The 16,963-nt window shown below is 33.6% G+C and overlaps 1 protein-coding gene across 1 annotated transcript in view; it reads left to right on the top strand.

Annotated features, from left to right (window-relative positions):
- The window catches only part of LOC137642411 (uncharacterized), a 620,767-nt gene that overhangs the window by 518,290 nt on the left and 85,514 nt on the right, over nt 1-16,963 (top strand). The window contains 1 exon segment of the mRNA XM_068374954.1: nt 12,171-12,322. Within this exon segment, the coding sequence (XP_068231055.1) occupies nt 12,171-12,322 (152 nt within the window).

Genomic DNA, 16,963 nt, shown 5'->3' with positions numbered 1-16,963 from the left:
TGTTGGCTTATGTTTGTGAGTATACTTTTAAAATCTATTGTCGTTCGACAAGCTCATCCACATGCTTGTAAATCTTGCATATTATATATGCTAACATAACTTGTAACTCTCCACCGAAGGTGAAAACTTGGTCATTTTTAAAGTTTTTATTTTCTTTTTCCTTAGCATTTTTAACAAACATTTTATATTGGTAGGCCTAGTGATTTCTCTAAGATTGTGTATATAGTTGATAATATTGGTGTATATATTTCGATTCTATCATGCATTCCTTTTATTAATTTTCTTAATTTTATGCTCATTTCTTTAAATCTGAAACTTTAAGGACGTAATTCTTTGATTCGTACTTCAAAGAAATTAGAGATTTTATTGTATGAAAGTGTTGCGATTTGTATTAAAGGTTAAAATGATACTAAATGGTGTGAGTGTACAGATATGATTGAATGATTTTCCTTATATAGCGCTGAATGGCCTTTGATGCCCCAGTGCTTGGCTTAATGCCTAAATACTATATTCAATTCAATTCAAAGAAATTAGAAATTTCATCTGATTTCTCTGTTTACGGGACTTCACAAACCTCTCGAGAATATATTTTTGAAGAAGCTTGTAGATCGTTGTAAAAGAAGAGTTTTTGGTATGATCTTATTAAGTGACTTTGGCTGAGAATGGGAGAGAGCTTTTTCTTGTGTGGCTTCTAGCAGCCTAGTACGTTTTTTTTTCCCTTTCTTACATAGGAGGGATTGATCGATAACCTTAAGTTGTATATTAATGACTTGATGGTGAAATTGTGATGTTTTTCTTATTCGTAATTTATGAAAATTGTTTGTTTTTGTTAATTTGTATTTATGACTTAACAGCCGATTTATTTTTCTTGGTTTCTATTCTAATTTTATTTATCAGAATCAATCAGTATTATTATTATTATTATTATTATTATTATTATTATTATTATTATTAGCTAAGCTACAACCCTAGTTGGAAAAGCAGGATGCTATAAGCCCAAGGGCACCAACAGAAAAAAATAGCACTGAGGAAAGAAAATAAATAAACTACAAGAGAAGTAATGAGCAATATAGAGTATTCTAAGAACAGTAATAACATTAAAATAAATCTTTCATACATAAACTATAAAAACTTCTTCTTATTATTATTACTAGCTAAGCTACAACCCTAGTTGGAAAAGCAAGATGCTATAAGCCCAAGGGCTCCAACAGGGAAAAGTAGCCCAGTGAGAAAAGGAAACAATGAAAAATAAAATATTTTAAGAACAAATGTAAAGAATAGGCCAGACTTTTCGGCGTGTGTGTGTGTGTAGTGAAAGGAAAAATGAACCATTACCAGAGAGAATGGTGCGATGTAGTACTGTCTGGCCAGTCAAAAGACCCCATAACACTCTAGCGGTAGTATCTCAACGGGTGGCTGGTGCCCCAGCCAACCTACTACCTAGGTTGGCTACTACCTACTACTGTACCTATAATAGGCTATTTGTTCTATGTACACCTTATTTTTTCGATTTCACATGGGAATCACTTTTCATCCTTAAAATAACTACTTGTATCCTTTTGCGAAATAAGTAAACAATTTTTCAGTTTGTTTTTCAAATTTCCGCGTACGTGTTTGAGGGGAAGATTTTCTTGTTTACTTGACTTTCTCTTCATTGAACCTGATTGTTGTAGAGTTTTATCTCGAGTTTCAAGGGCTTCAGAACCTTGTGTATTGTATCTTGGGTTTAAATGCTAAGTAATTGTGTTACATCAAAATTTTGTCCCTAAAGTATGAGATACGATATAATAATATTTTAGATTTTATGTGATTATCATTGAAATTGTTGGATGAACAACATCCAAATTGAAATTGTTGGATGAACAACATCCAAATTGAAATTGTTGGATGAACAACATCCAAATTGAAATTGTTGGATGAACAACATCCAAATTGAAATTGTTGGATGAACAACATCCAAATTACCAAAAAAAAATGCAGTTTTTGAAAAATTCAGGTCTACAAATGGAGTAAGACTGGACTCACAAAAAGGTATAACTAAGTAATTAAATTAATAAACTCAATCATTGTAATATTTTTCAATCGGTCAAAAGAACAGTTCTGCTTATTTAAAGGTTTAAATGTCGCTCATGAATGGCAGAGGCATTGGACAGTGACATTGCCCTATCAAGCAGGACAATGCCTTAGAGGCTGACCATATATACATATGATCCTCTCCTAAGCCCGCTCTCCACCCAAGCTAGGACCAAGGAGGGCCAGGCAATGGCTGCTGATTACTCAGCAGATAGACCTTTAGACTAAACATAGACCGTGCAGTTCAATCTTATGATCAAGTGATTAATATTCGTCATTTAAAGACTTCTTTGCGTAATATCTCTCCGTGGAAATAACATTAAATATTAGATATACTTGAAGACATTTAAATGTTAAAGACTTAAAGTAAACGCATCATTTCATACTTTCAAACACGAGTATACACCTACACGTATTGCCTACTGGTAAGTGACTGTAATCGTACTTTTAAATATAATATGAAAATATACTTTTAGGAAAGGTCAAACGTTACTTCAATTTAGGAAAGGTTGCTGTAAACGTAATCTCTCTCTCTCTCTCTCTCTCTCTCTCTCTCTCTCTCTCTCTCTCTATATATATATATATATATATATATATATACTGTATATATATATATATATATATATATATATATACATATATATATTTTTTAAATGCATATATATCACAAGCACATGCGATTTCAATCAGTGTAAATATCACCCACGAATGGCATTCAATACCGAATTCTAACTTGGGAATACATATCCACTTGGAATTCATTTTATGGTAACAGCTTCAGGCCGGGTGGAATTTCGAACCCCCACCTGTTCAGCCGGAACCTATGCCCGCAAAGACTCTATATACTGTATGTATATATATATATATATATATATATATATATATATATATATATAAAATGCCAGGTAACATCTCTCTCTCTCTCTCTCTCTCTCTCTCTCTCTCTCTCTCTCTCTCTCTCTCACATAAATGTCAAGCAACACAAGGACATAACACATTCACAATCATGAAAAAAAATTCACATCAAAGAACTTGTGCATTTTTCAGGTTCTACAATGATAGGAAAGTCATTAAAGGTAAACAAACTTATTTTCATTTGAACTGAACAATTTCTTTAAAGGTAAAGTTACAACTGTCCATTGTTCTACCAATACAAGAGTCGAGGTGTACTCTTATATAAGTTCTTGACAAGGATTTTCCTGCTGGTCTTACATACAGTGTTAACAAAGGTCATGTCCATTTTTTTTTTTACCATAAGTCAGGAATTCCTATGGTATTTGATGTCACATTTTTTTTTTTTTTTACCTGGATATGAAATTTTATATAAAAATCCCGGTAGCTTTGGCCCCTAAATTTGAAAATATCTTAAATCGTTATGTTGATCATATTATTATTATTATTATTATTATTATTATTATTATTATTATTATTATTATTCTGTATATGAAAATTTATATACAAATCTTGAAACATACCTGTTGAGCATAATATAGTTGTTATTTTTATTATTATTATTATTATTATTATTATTATTACTATTTATGGTTGTGTACTACTACTACTACTACTACTACTACTACTACTACTACTACTACTACTACTACTACGTCACCGTGGATATACATTCTTATTGTATCTGCCACACATAATCTAGAAATAATAGTGAAATCACTTTATTTAAGTCACAGAAGGATAAGAAAGGAGTGTGGTACTTAAATAAGACGTTTTGATCGAAAACAACTAAGAAAATGGGGGGGGGGAGCTCTCAAATGACTTATTTATTTGAGGGCTATTGTTATTCTTAGGTTAATCCTCCTTTTTTTCTGTTTTTTAGCTTTGGTCTTCATACTTGTTGCATCAGCCATTTATGAAGATGCATTTGTAGTCTTTCTTTCGTTAGAGCGCAGCACTTCTATGCATAATCTACTGTGTTCAACAAGGTTCTGGTAATTATAGCTATGAGAGAGAGAGAGAGAGAGAGAGAGAGAGAGAGAGAGAGAGAGAGAGAGAGAGAGAGAGAAGACTTATAGGATTCATAAGTGATATTGTGTTATATCAAGGGCTAAAAAACATGCTTTTCTATCTTATAGAAATAGTGTGAGGTTATGAAAGGGTTATTGGAAACCGAAAATACTTATCACTACGAAATTAGAAACAAAGATGAATTAACTTGAATTTTAAACGAATGAAGGATGCAATGGCAAAGTTAAAGTTATTGATTTTTTTATGATTATGGCTTTTTGCTTATTTTTATGTGCTCGCTTACATAATTATTTAGTCATATTGCAGTCTTATTTCCTCTGGCATTACCAGGCGTATAACAATTAGTTATCTTCCCGTCCCTTGGGAAGGGGGAAAGGGAGTAGTCATACCCTGGTGTGAGGGGGATAAGATTAGGGAAGATGCAGGGGAAAAAAAAGTAGTCATACCCTGGTGAGAGGTTAAATCTAGGGAAGATGCAGGGGTTGAAAATGGTTGAATCTGTGTGTGTGCATATCTATCTAATTATTTAGCCGTCATTTTTGACTGGTCGCTTACACTAGTCTACCATATTTATCAAGCATGCAGATTTATTTTCATAATAGGTTTAATGGTTTTATTATATGTCTATAGAGGAAGGTAGGCAATGTACCTAATAAAAATCAGTCAATTTATCCTTCAATTTCTGACAGCATTTTATTATTATTATTATTATTATTATTATTATTATTGTTATTATTATTATTATTATTATTATTATTATTACTAGCCAAGCTACAACCCTAGTTGGAAAAGCAGGATGCTACAAGCCCAAGGGCTCTAATAGGGAAAAATAGCGTAGTGAGGAAAGGAAATAAAGAAGTAAATAAATGGTGAGAATAAATTAACAATAAATCATCCTAAAAACAGTAACAACGTCAAAACAGGTATATCCTATATAAACTATTAACAACGTCAAAAACAGTTATGTCATATATAAACTATTAACGACGTCAAAAACAGTTATGTCATATATAAACTATTAACAACGTCAAAAACAGTTATGTTATATATAAACTATTAACAACGTCAAAGACAGATATATCATATATAAACTATAAAAAGACTCGTGTCAGCCTGTTCAACATAAAAACATTTTCTTCAACTTTGAACTTTTGAAGTTCTACTGATTCAACTACCCGATTAGGAAGATCATTCCACAACTTGGTCACAGCTGGGCTAGCGAAGGTCTGTGCTCCTGATGTGGTAGTGACAGAGATGATGACATTGATGCTGTAAAGTTATAAACATTGGGAATCGATCACTGCTTAGTAAGAGACACCATTTGTAAACGTTTTAGCCATGGGGTCATCTCTGTACTGCTACGGGATATAGAAGCCTTTCAGACATATTAAAAGCATTGTTACCTCCGCCAGCGAAGTTGGGAGGAGGTTATGTTACTCTTCCCTGTTCGTCTGTTTGTGAACAACTTCCTGGCCACAATTTTACTCATAGAGTAGTGAAACTTTCGAGGATTAATTGTTATGTTGAGGCGTGGGAGTGATTCAATTTTGAAAGTCCTATGTCAAAGGTCAAGGTCCCCCAAATCCACAAATGATCGTCACACAGACTTCAAATACGCCTACAGTCTAGATTGATTCTGGGAAAGTCAAGCTGGTTTCGAGGAATAAGTTGCCGTGGTGGAGGTCTGCACTCAATGTTTTTCTATTTTTTTTTTCTGGTTGCCTCCTCTCCAGGTGCATAATAAAAATAATGATATATTGAGAAAGTCCTCCAAGATTTTTGTAAACTCGTCTGTCCTAAAGATTTTTTTTTTATTCTGCCATAAATTTCGTTATTGTGGAGCACGTTTGACATATGTATTGTTTAATAGTTTATCTTTGACTCATTTAATACCGTTATTATTAATAATCTTAGGAAAAGGATATTCCCTATATATGATAACTTTAGAAGAATCTGTAAATGCAATACTGAAGTGAACTCCAGCTATGTGAGGGAGCGTTTAGCTCTTCTCTGTCGGTGGCGTTTTTACGTAAATATTTAATCTACGAGACAGGGAACGATCCAATTCGAGCAGTCTACAGTCTTCTCTCGTTAAGGTGTTGCACCTTGTTAAAAATAGTTTCAATTCTTAGTCTCCGTTGTCTTTGATGTGCGTTATCATTATAGATTTTATAATCCGTAATGGCAGGAGCACTGGAGATTATAGGGTTTGTTCGTATAAATCATAGGTGCACACACACACACACTATATATATATATATATATATATATATATATATATATATATATATATATATATATATATACGTGTGTATATATATATATATATATATATATATATATACGTGTGTATATATATATATATATATATATATATATATATATATATATATATATATATATATATATATGTATGTATGTATGTATGTATGTTTATGTATATATATGAATATGTATATACGTGTGTGTATGTTTATGTATATATACATATATATAATATATATATATATATGTGTGTGTGTGTGTGTGTTTTATACATATACATGTGTTGTGTGGAGAGAGAGAGAGAGAGAGAGAGAGAGAGAGAGAGAGAGAGAGAGAGAGAGAGAGAGAGAGAGAGATAATAAGTAAGGCTATACTGTTAACTCGTCAGAAGCATTAACTTCAATTTTTTTTCTTTAAAATATTAAGTTTCTTTTCCTATTTTTTTTAGAGCAATTTAGGATTTTATTCACATTTCCTGCCACATTTATACCTACCATTGCATGAGTCAGTGTTAACACGGAATAAAGAACAAGAGGACTTATGAGGGTCTCGCCAAGGAGGCAGAATGGGCTGTTGAACCTATTAAGGTAATTTTGGTCATTTTGTGACTTGTCGGAGCCACTTGTCAGGATCCAAGACAGTTATCCTCATGAAAGTTCATTACCTTTGCCAGCTTCGTTGAGAAGGTTATGTTATGATAGGCTTGTATATGTTTATTTATATTTGTTTGTTTGTGATTCACATAACTCAAAAACTATTTGACCGAATCTCACGAAGTTTTGTTTATTTATGTGTATGTTTGTTCGTTTGTTCACATAACTCAAAAACTATTTGACCGATTCTCACGAAGTTTTGTAGGATGCTTGGTCATGATCCAAGGATTATTTGATTAGATTTTGGGAGTGATTTGGTCAAAGGTCAAGGGCAGGAAAAGGTCAAAAATTTCTTTTTTGCTATATCGTGGTCAATTTTATCCGATTTGCATGAAATTGGGGCCAAAATGTGCATAATTCAATTGCATATCTTATGGTTTACAAGATGGTATAGGCAAGGATATGCGCTCTACGGAATGCCAGTTCTAGTTTTATCTATATTAAGTTGAAAGAGCATTTGTATGTACCTGTCTTTGATAACCCTTTCTGTGGTGAATGGGTGTACTAGGCAAGGACACCCATACTAGGTTGGTTTGCTTTAAGCGATCAGACAAAAGTCTCCCACCTTCACCAATCCGCAGTTGGCCAGCGTGGTGATGAAAACTGGCCAAATCCCAGACATGTATGTGGCCTTTATTTTGCAGTGGATTAGAAACGGCTGCATTTGATGTTGTTGTTGTTGTTGTCGTCGTCTTAGGAAGTTTAAGTGAAAATGAGAGATTATGAGAATGTGTGTTGGGGGGGGGGGTGCTGGGCGGAGATCAGGCTAAAGGATGTGCATGTAAAGGCAGTAAACATTATTTCCCCTCTCTGGCCAGTAAACACTCCACCCGTACCCCTCTTTCTTTCCCCACTTCTTAAAACATCTTTCCCTCTAGTCTTCCCTCTTGCTTCTTAGTGGGGTGATGGTGTCGGTGGCGTGGATGCGACAAAAGAACGCGAATGTATTTGATTGAATGCTTATGAATGTTTTTTTAATTATTTGTTTACATCAGGACCACATACTACTGCCATTTTGGTGCCCCCATTCAACTGTTCTTTGATGTGATGCGAGAAGAGGAGATTGGTGCTGTCTGGGCTGCTGTGCTGGGCGTGACTCCTGTAAGATGAGGAATGAGAGCTTTCTTAGAGTGGTATTTTAGGATGACCAGTAATTTCAAGATCTTCGTGCAAACTGCTGTGTTCGTTTAGCCTGTCTTGCACGAGATTTATAACTGCCTGGTTTTACTACTTTTGTAGATATAAACTTTTTTTTTTATTGCTGTGTTACGACTTTACTTTTATGAGTGGATGAAATCGTGTTAGTTTATATTTTTGTCAGTTGTAATGTGAAAGATTGAGAAATTTTTATTATTATTATCATCATCATCATCATCATCATCATCATCATTATTATTATTATTACATGTTTCTTTTGTGTAAGAGAGAATGAAAGGAAACTGGATTGTTGCATGTAAGGATACTTAGTAGCTTTATAGGACACCGAATCGAAAACCATCCTCCTCTTCTCGAATTTTTCTCCTACGACACAACCCAGGGATGGTGGATGTTTTCGTAAGGATGCGATGTTGTCCTTTCGGATGCAGCGATGGGTCCTATAACATGTGCGGGATCTTCTACATCGTAAGGCTTGTGGGATGTAGTGTTCTGCGAGTGTAGAACTAGTGATCTCTCTCTCTCTCTCTCTCTCTCTCTCTCTCTCTCTCTCTCTCTCTCTCTCTCTCTCTCTCTATATATATATATATATATATATATATATATATATATATATATATATATATATATATATATATATATATATATATATATATATATATATATATATATATATTCAAATAAGCCATATATATTTTTGATACATTAATGTCTGGATTTTCTTAACGACCTCGGGATCAGAGCCCCAGGCGAAATCACACAAAGACAAGAGCTTGGCTCCGGACGGGAATCGAACCCTGGTCGGCAAGCTCTTGTCTTTGTGTGATTTCGCCTGGGGCTCTGATCCCGAGGTCGTTAAGAGAATCCAGACATTAATGTATCAAAAATATATATGGCTTATTTGAATATGAAAAACACGTAAAAATGTGCAAAATTTATCATATATATATATATATATATATATATATATATATATATATATATATATATATATATATATATATATATTTCATTACAATAGAAATTCTTACGAAAGGAACAGTGCACGTTTTCAGATGTTATAAATGGGGGGTGAGTTCTCCACGGAAGAGACGGGTGGGTTCATTACGAATAAAAAAGGTGGGTTCACGACGAAAGAAAGGTGTGTTCAATGCAAATGACAAAGGTTGGTTCACTACGAGAGAGAAAAGTGGGTCCACTAAGAGAAAGATGGGTTTACCACGAATAAGAAAGGTGGGTTCACTACGAATGAAAAGGGTGGGTTCACTACGAATAAGAAAGGTGGGTTCACTACGAATGAAAAGGGTGGGCTCACTACGAATAAGAAAGGTGGGTTCACTACGAAAGAAAAGTGGGTTCACCACGAATAAGAAAGGTGGGTTCACTACGAAAGAAAAGGGTGGGCTCACTACGAATAAGAAAGGTGGGTTCACTACGAAAGAAAAGGGTGGGCTCACTACGAATAAGAAAGGTGGGTTCACTACGAATGAAAAGGGTGGGCTCACTACGAATAAGAAAGGTGGGTTCACTACGAAAGAAAAGTGGGTTCACCACGAATAAGAAAGGTGGGTTCACTACGAAAGAAAAGGGTGGGCTCACTACGAATAAGAAAGGTGGGTTCACTACGAAAGAAAAGGGTGGGCTCACTACGAATAAGAAAGGTGGGTTCACTACGAAAGAAAAGGGTGGGCTCACTACGAATAAGAAAGGTGGGTTCACTACGAAAGAAAAGGGTGGGCTCACTACGACTAAGAAAGGTGGGTTCACTACGAATGAAAAGGGTGGGCTCACTACGAATAAGAAAGGTGGGTTCACTACGAATGAAAAGGGTGGCCTCACTACGAATAAGAAAGGTGGATTCACTACGAAAGAAATGTGGGTTCACTACGAATAAGAAAGGTGGATTCACTACGAAAGAAAAGGGTGGGTTCACTACGAATAAGAAAGGTGAATTCACTAGGAAAGAAAGGTGGGTTCACCACGAAAGAAAAGGGTGGGCTCACTACGAATAAGAAAGGTGAATTCACTAGGAAAGAAAGGTGGGTTCACCACGAAAGAAAAGGGTGGGCTCACTACGAATAAGAAAGGTGAATTCACTAGGAAAGAAAGGTGGGTTCACCACGAAAGAAAAGGGTGGGCTCACTACGAATAAGAAAGGTGAATTCACTAGGAAAGAAAGGTGGGTCCACTACGAAAGAAAAGGGTGGGCTCACTACGAATAAGAAAGGTGAATTCACTAGGAAAGAAAGGTGGGTTCACCACGAAAGAAAAGGGTGGGCTCACTACGAATAAGAAAGGTGAATTCACTAGGAAAGAAAGGTGGGTCCACTACGAAAGAAAAGGGTGGGCTCACTACGAATAAGAAAGGTGAATTCACTAGGAAAGAAAGGTGGGTTCACCACGAAAGAAACTGCTTCCAAGCCCACGAAGTGGACCTAACCTGACCCATACCAAGAAAGGCTTTACTTAAGATTAGATTTTTACACTTTCTGTCGCAATGAATAACATTGTCAATAGAAAAAAAACTGCCTTTGAGTTTAACTTTTTTTCCCGTTGATGGCTCGTTTTCAAAAGGTTACTTGACGTTTTCAATTGAGTTTATAAACTTTTTAATATTATTTTTTTTTTATCAAAGATATGAAATAGTATTTCTCTTGAGTATCTTTTGTCTTTTATTTTTTTTTCTATTATTACAATGTTGATTTTATGGTTTGTGACTCCTCTTAAATGTATTTTCCATTTTAGGCTAAGCTTTTTGTAAGATTGCATAGCTTGATATTGTACGATTATTTTATTTTGTTATAATTATTTAGTGTTTTGATATATAATTGATAGTACTTTTAATTTGAAATCAGTGTATATTCTATATTTTACAATTTTTATCATTCTTTTATGAGCTAATTCTCTTCTACATTTTGTTTATCCTCTTTTTTTTTTTTTTTTTTTTTTTTTTTTATACTATATTGCATTGACACTCAAATTTCTCAAAGCCTTTTCTTTATACAAAAATTTCCATTGCTCTTATGTTTCAGTCTCACTACACTACAGGACCTACAAAATCAGTTTATCGTATACATTCTTAAATATTTTGCATATCACACTTCACAACACTGCATAACTTGAGTTTATTTGATATTCTCTATCTTGCTTCTCAAATGCCCTACAGGGTAGTTCAAAACATAATATACTCTATCTTGCATCTCAGATGCTCTGCAGCATAATTTAAAACATAACAAACGCTCTATCTAGCAACTCAAAAACACTTAGCCTACTCCAACTTGCATCTCAAAATATGCTCTACAGCCTAATTCAAAACATAACATGCTCTATATTCCATCTCAAATTCTCTACATGATTCAAAACATGTACTCTATATTCCATCTCAAATCCTCTACAGCGTTATTGAAAACATGCTCTATATTGCATCTCGAATACATAATATACTCTTATACTCTATCTTGCCTCTCAAATGTTCTACAGCATAATTGAAAACAAATTATACTCTATATTGCATCTCAAATGCTCTACAGCATAATTCAAAACATAATATACTCTATCTTGCATCTCAGAAACATACTCTATCTTGCCTCTCAAATGCTCTACAGCATAATTAAAAACAAAATATACTCTATATTGCATCTCAAATGCTCTACAGCATAATTCAAAACATAATATACTCTATCTTGCATCCCAGAAACATACTCTATCTTGCCCCTCAAATGCTCTACAGCATAATTAAAACAATATGTACTCTATATTGCATCTCAAATGCTCTACAGCATAATTCAAAACATAATATTCTCTTATCTTGCATCTCAGAAACATACTCTATCTTGCCTCTCAAATGCTCTACAGCATAATTAAAACAAAATGTACTCTATATTGCATCTCAAATGCTCTACAGCATAATTCAAAACATAATATTCTCTTATCTTGCATCTCAGAAACATACTCTATCTTGCCCCTCAAATGCTCTACAGCACACCTCAAACCACGCTCCTGAACCTTGATTTTGAAATGCTCTTGTGTGTCCCCCCACAGTTCTGCACAACACCGGTCACCGTCGAGGGCATCGTTCCAGACTCGGAGAGCCATGACACGGATCCGGAGCCTTTGCCTCCGCCCATACCCCCTCATGCGGTCGATCCAGAGGTCATGACCGCTGATGAGGCCGATCGTTTGCTCAGTGCCAAGTAGGTGGTCAAGTTTAAGTAAATACTACATCGTAAGATCAGATAATGACTTGTCTAGGCCTTATGGCGTTGGTTCTACATGTAGCGGAACAGTTACAGACTTACAGTGGGTTTTCTTGTAACTCTGTAGCTCAATAGAAAGGTTTGTTTCTGCCGGAAAACATATATTAGGTTTGTATCTTGCTATTACATATATTTCACAGGCTGAGTTTAAATACTGTAGAGTTTTTACTGTAAAGTTTAACGTCCTGATATCAAACCAAACTCTGCGACTTGTTACAAGTTTTATTTTTTATTTTTTATTTTATTTTATTTATTTATTTATTTATTTATTTATTTATTTATTTTTTTTTTTTTTTTTTTTTTTTTTTTTTTTTTTTTTTGACCAAGAGACTTGACATTTACAGACATAATGTTATAAGAGAAATTTTTGTGTGTGTGTGTGGACCAACATACTTAACATTTACAGACAATGTTATAAGAGATTTTTTATTTTGTCTGTACTAATAGATTTCACATCTACAGACATAATATTACAAGAGATTTTTTGTCTGGGCCAAGAGACCTAACATTTACCGACATAATATTACACGTTTTATTTTTTATTATTTTGTCAGTAACAATAGACTTCACACCTAGACATTGTTACAATAGATTTTTGTATGGATCAACAGATTTCACATTTATAGACATAATGTCACGAGAGATTTTTTGTCTGGATCAATATACTTCATATTTACTGTACAGACATGATGTTAAAGTACAATGAATCTAGACAGGTCACTCAAGAGAAATTTTTAAATTTTATTTTGATATAGGAAGTAATTTAATTAATTTTTGCTTTAAATTGACGACATTGCGTTTAGGAGGATATAATGAAGTCATCCAGACTACGGTATAAAGCTCTGTAAGTGTACTTAGTACTTAAACACACTCTCTCTCTCTCTCTCTCTCTCTCTCTCTCTCTCTCTCTCTCTCTCTCTCTCTCTCTCTCTCTCTCTCTCTCTCTCTTATTTTCATAGCCGTTTGACCCAAACAGAACTTTATCTTCCACGTGAATACTGAAGATTTTTAAACTATTTTAGACATTTTAAAAGGTGGACTATCAGACATACAGTATTTTAGTCAACATCTGACTGACATGACTGACTATTATAGTCAATATCTGACTGACATGACTGACTATAGTCAATATCTGACTGACATGACTGACTATAGTCAATATCTGACTGACATGACTGACTATAGTCAATATCTGACTGACTATTATAGTCAATATCTGACTGACATGACTGACTATAGTCAATATCTGACTGACTATTATAGTCAATATCTGACTGACATGACTGACTATAGTCAAAATCTGACTGACATGACTGACTATAGTCAATATCTGACTGACATGACTGACTATAGTCAATATCTGACTGACATGACTGACTATAGTCAATATCTGACTGACATGACTGACTATAGTCAATATCTGACTGACATGACTGACTATAGTCAATATCTGACTGACATGACTGACTATAGTCAATATCTGACTGACATGACTGACTATAGTCAATATCTGACTGACTATTATAGTCAATATCTGACTGACATGACTGACTATAGTCAATATCTGACTGACATGACTGACTATAGTCAATATCTGACTGACATGACTGACTATTATAGTCAATATACGACAATCCACAGTAGAATCTAAGCAACCTTCGCCAAAAGAAATATGGCGGCTCTAGGGAGGACCAGTCACCAGACATCGGAAGTAGATCATTATTTGGTGGGTGTAATCGTGAGTGCCCGGATGTTTCAACGACCGGAGATGATGTTGATGTTGATGTTGATGTTGATGTTGATGTTGATGTTGATGTTCATGCTACGGTTCGAATGTAGTTTTGCATCCTTTGTCAAGAGTAATGTAGAGTAGATATTTAGTTTGTATTAACGTAGTAGTTAATTTGTCTTGTTTTTGCCTTGATTATCATTATTATTGTTATTTTAATGTGTTATTATTATTATTATTATTATTATTATTATTATTATTATTATTATTATTATTATTATTATTAATTTTGATGTATTTGTCTAATTCAGATTTTCAGAAATGTGTAAGTTAAATGGCATATAGCACGCATTTTTTTTCTTTTTTTTTGTAGGCTTTGATAATGTAACAGTATATAATTTGAACTTAGTATATTTCCATTAATCCCCCATATAATTACTAGATATTTTTTTCATTAACGATTGTTAGATCCAAACTCATTCATCATAATATATTTCAACTTTGTGCATGATTGTTTTCTCTTAAAGGATTCTTGATAATAATTCTCTTTAAATGGATTAAGTTTTATTTTAATTTCCATTTTTTTTACAGAATATTTTTATCCATAAATTACTGGTTCTATAGGTGAAAACTTGTATGAGGATTTGAATATTTTTTTCTTCATAGTAAAATTTTTTTTCCAGTAAATGCTTCAAGGTAAAACATACTGATCATTAATCAAGATTTTGATTTGGAGAAATTGTAAATTGGTAGATTTGACATTTCGAGTTATTTAACCATTCAAAAGTTTTCACCTCAGAATCTGATGAACTGAATTGTAGGATTATTCATAGCATATTAATTGCATCTTCATTATTTTGCATGACCTATCAGCCTTGCCAGTATTATCGTTGGCCAAAAACATTTTAACATAAGTGATATAATCTTTGACATATTAGAGAATATATTTTGACAGTTCTGATAATCTTGTTGACTTGAACGAACCATTTCTTTTATCATTAATATCAGCCAAGCCCCTTATTAATCTTCAATATCTTGCAGGGTTTTTTCAGATTTAAATTTTTCAATAGATTTAGTTCATTATAATGATGAGCGAAGTTGGTGACGACTTTGAAATATATATACAACAGAAGAGAGAATAAAGTTTCATTTGATGTGTTAATTATTGTGACAGTAGGATTATAGTGTTGTATAGGGTTATTGTGACAGTAGGCCTATAAAAATAATAGTACTGTATATAGGGTTACCGTGACCAGTAGTCCTATAGTACCGTATAAGGTTATTGTGATAGTAGGCCTATGGTATTATATAGGGTTACGGTGACAGTAGACCTATAGTACCGTAGAGGGAAATTGTGACAGTTGGCCCATAGGGTCATTGTGACAGTAGGCCTATAGTACTGTATATGGGGTTATTGTGACAGTAGACCTATAGTACCGTATAGGGAAATTTTGACAGTAGGCCTATAGTACTGTAGATGGGGTTATTGTGACAGTAGGCCTATAGTACCGTATAGGGAAATTGTGACAGTAGGCCTATAGAGTCATTGTGACAGTAGGGCTATAGTACTGTTTATGGGGTTATTGTGACAGTAGACCTATAGTACCGTATAGGGTTATTGTGAAAGTAGGCCTATAGTACTGCATAGGGTTTATCATAAATACCCAGTTTCAGAGGTCAATTACGCCTCTTTGAGATCTTTTAATTAGATTACAGTTGCAATATTATTTAATTGAATTAATTTAAATGAAGACATATATTTGAGGAACTATGAAAAACTTATATTTTTTTTTTTAGAAATAGAAGCGACCAGAAACAGAAACTCCAGCTTTTTCTTGAAAGGTCTTGCGAATGTTATAACTCCTCAAAGGTTAAATTTGCTTTCCGTTTCTTATTCAATCTTTAACATGTAACTATAAAATAATTTTTAAATGTGTTTTGCAGACTTGGATTTTACGTTGCGTCCTGTTAATTTCATTGGTTTTTCAATGCTGTACTTGGGTGAACTTTCATTATTTTGATATATCTATTTGATTATTATTTATTATTACTAGCTGAGCCACAACTCTAGTTAGAAAAACAGGGTACTTATAAGGCCAAGGGGCCCAAAAGGGAAAATAGCCCAGTGAAGAAAGGAAATAAGGAAATAATAAACTACAGGAGAAGTAATAAATTAGAATTAAGTAATTTGTCTTCATAATCTATATCTGGATATAATGCAGGTTTCAGTAGGCAATAAGACTTAGGCTTTCGATCTTAGGAATCAGCCTTATGAATCCATTATCAATTCATATAATAATAGTAATAATAATAATAATAATAATAATAATAATAATAATAATAATAATTATTATTATTATTATTATTATTATTATTATCAATTGCTAAGCTACATCCCTAGTTGGAAAAGCAGGATGCTATAAGCCCGAGGGCTCCAACAAGGAAAATAGCCCAGTGAGGAAAGGAAATAAGGAACTACAAGAAAAGTAATTAATAATTAAAATAAAATATTTAAAGAACAGGAACATTAAAATAGATTTTTCACAAACTATAAAACTTATAAAAAAATAGGAAGATGAATAAGATAGAATATTGTGCCCAAGTGTACCCTCAAGCAAGAGAACTCTACCCCAAGACAATGAAAGACCATATGCTATTAAAAATAATACTTGCAATATATTAGAAAATAGTTCTAATCTTCCCCCAACCTTTATTTCCCTGTTAACAGTCAACTAATGACTGGCTAGTGCATCCCTTATATAGTAGCTTGAGTGAGACTTAAATCAGTTACTTTTCTCTCATTGTAGCAGCATGTTGACTTATATAGATTTCCTTTGACATTCATTCCC

The sequence above is a fragment of the Palaemon carinicauda genome, chromosome 6 (genome assembly GCF_036898095.1).
Source record: "Palaemon carinicauda isolate YSFRI2023 chromosome 6, ASM3689809v2, whole genome shotgun sequence".
In the NCBI taxonomy this organism is placed as follows: Eukaryota; Metazoa; Arthropoda; class Malacostraca; order Decapoda; family Palaemonidae; genus Palaemon; species Palaemon carinicauda.
The sequence above is the reverse complement of the archived record's forward strand: the minus strand, read 5'-3'. Positions and strand labels throughout refer to the sequence as shown.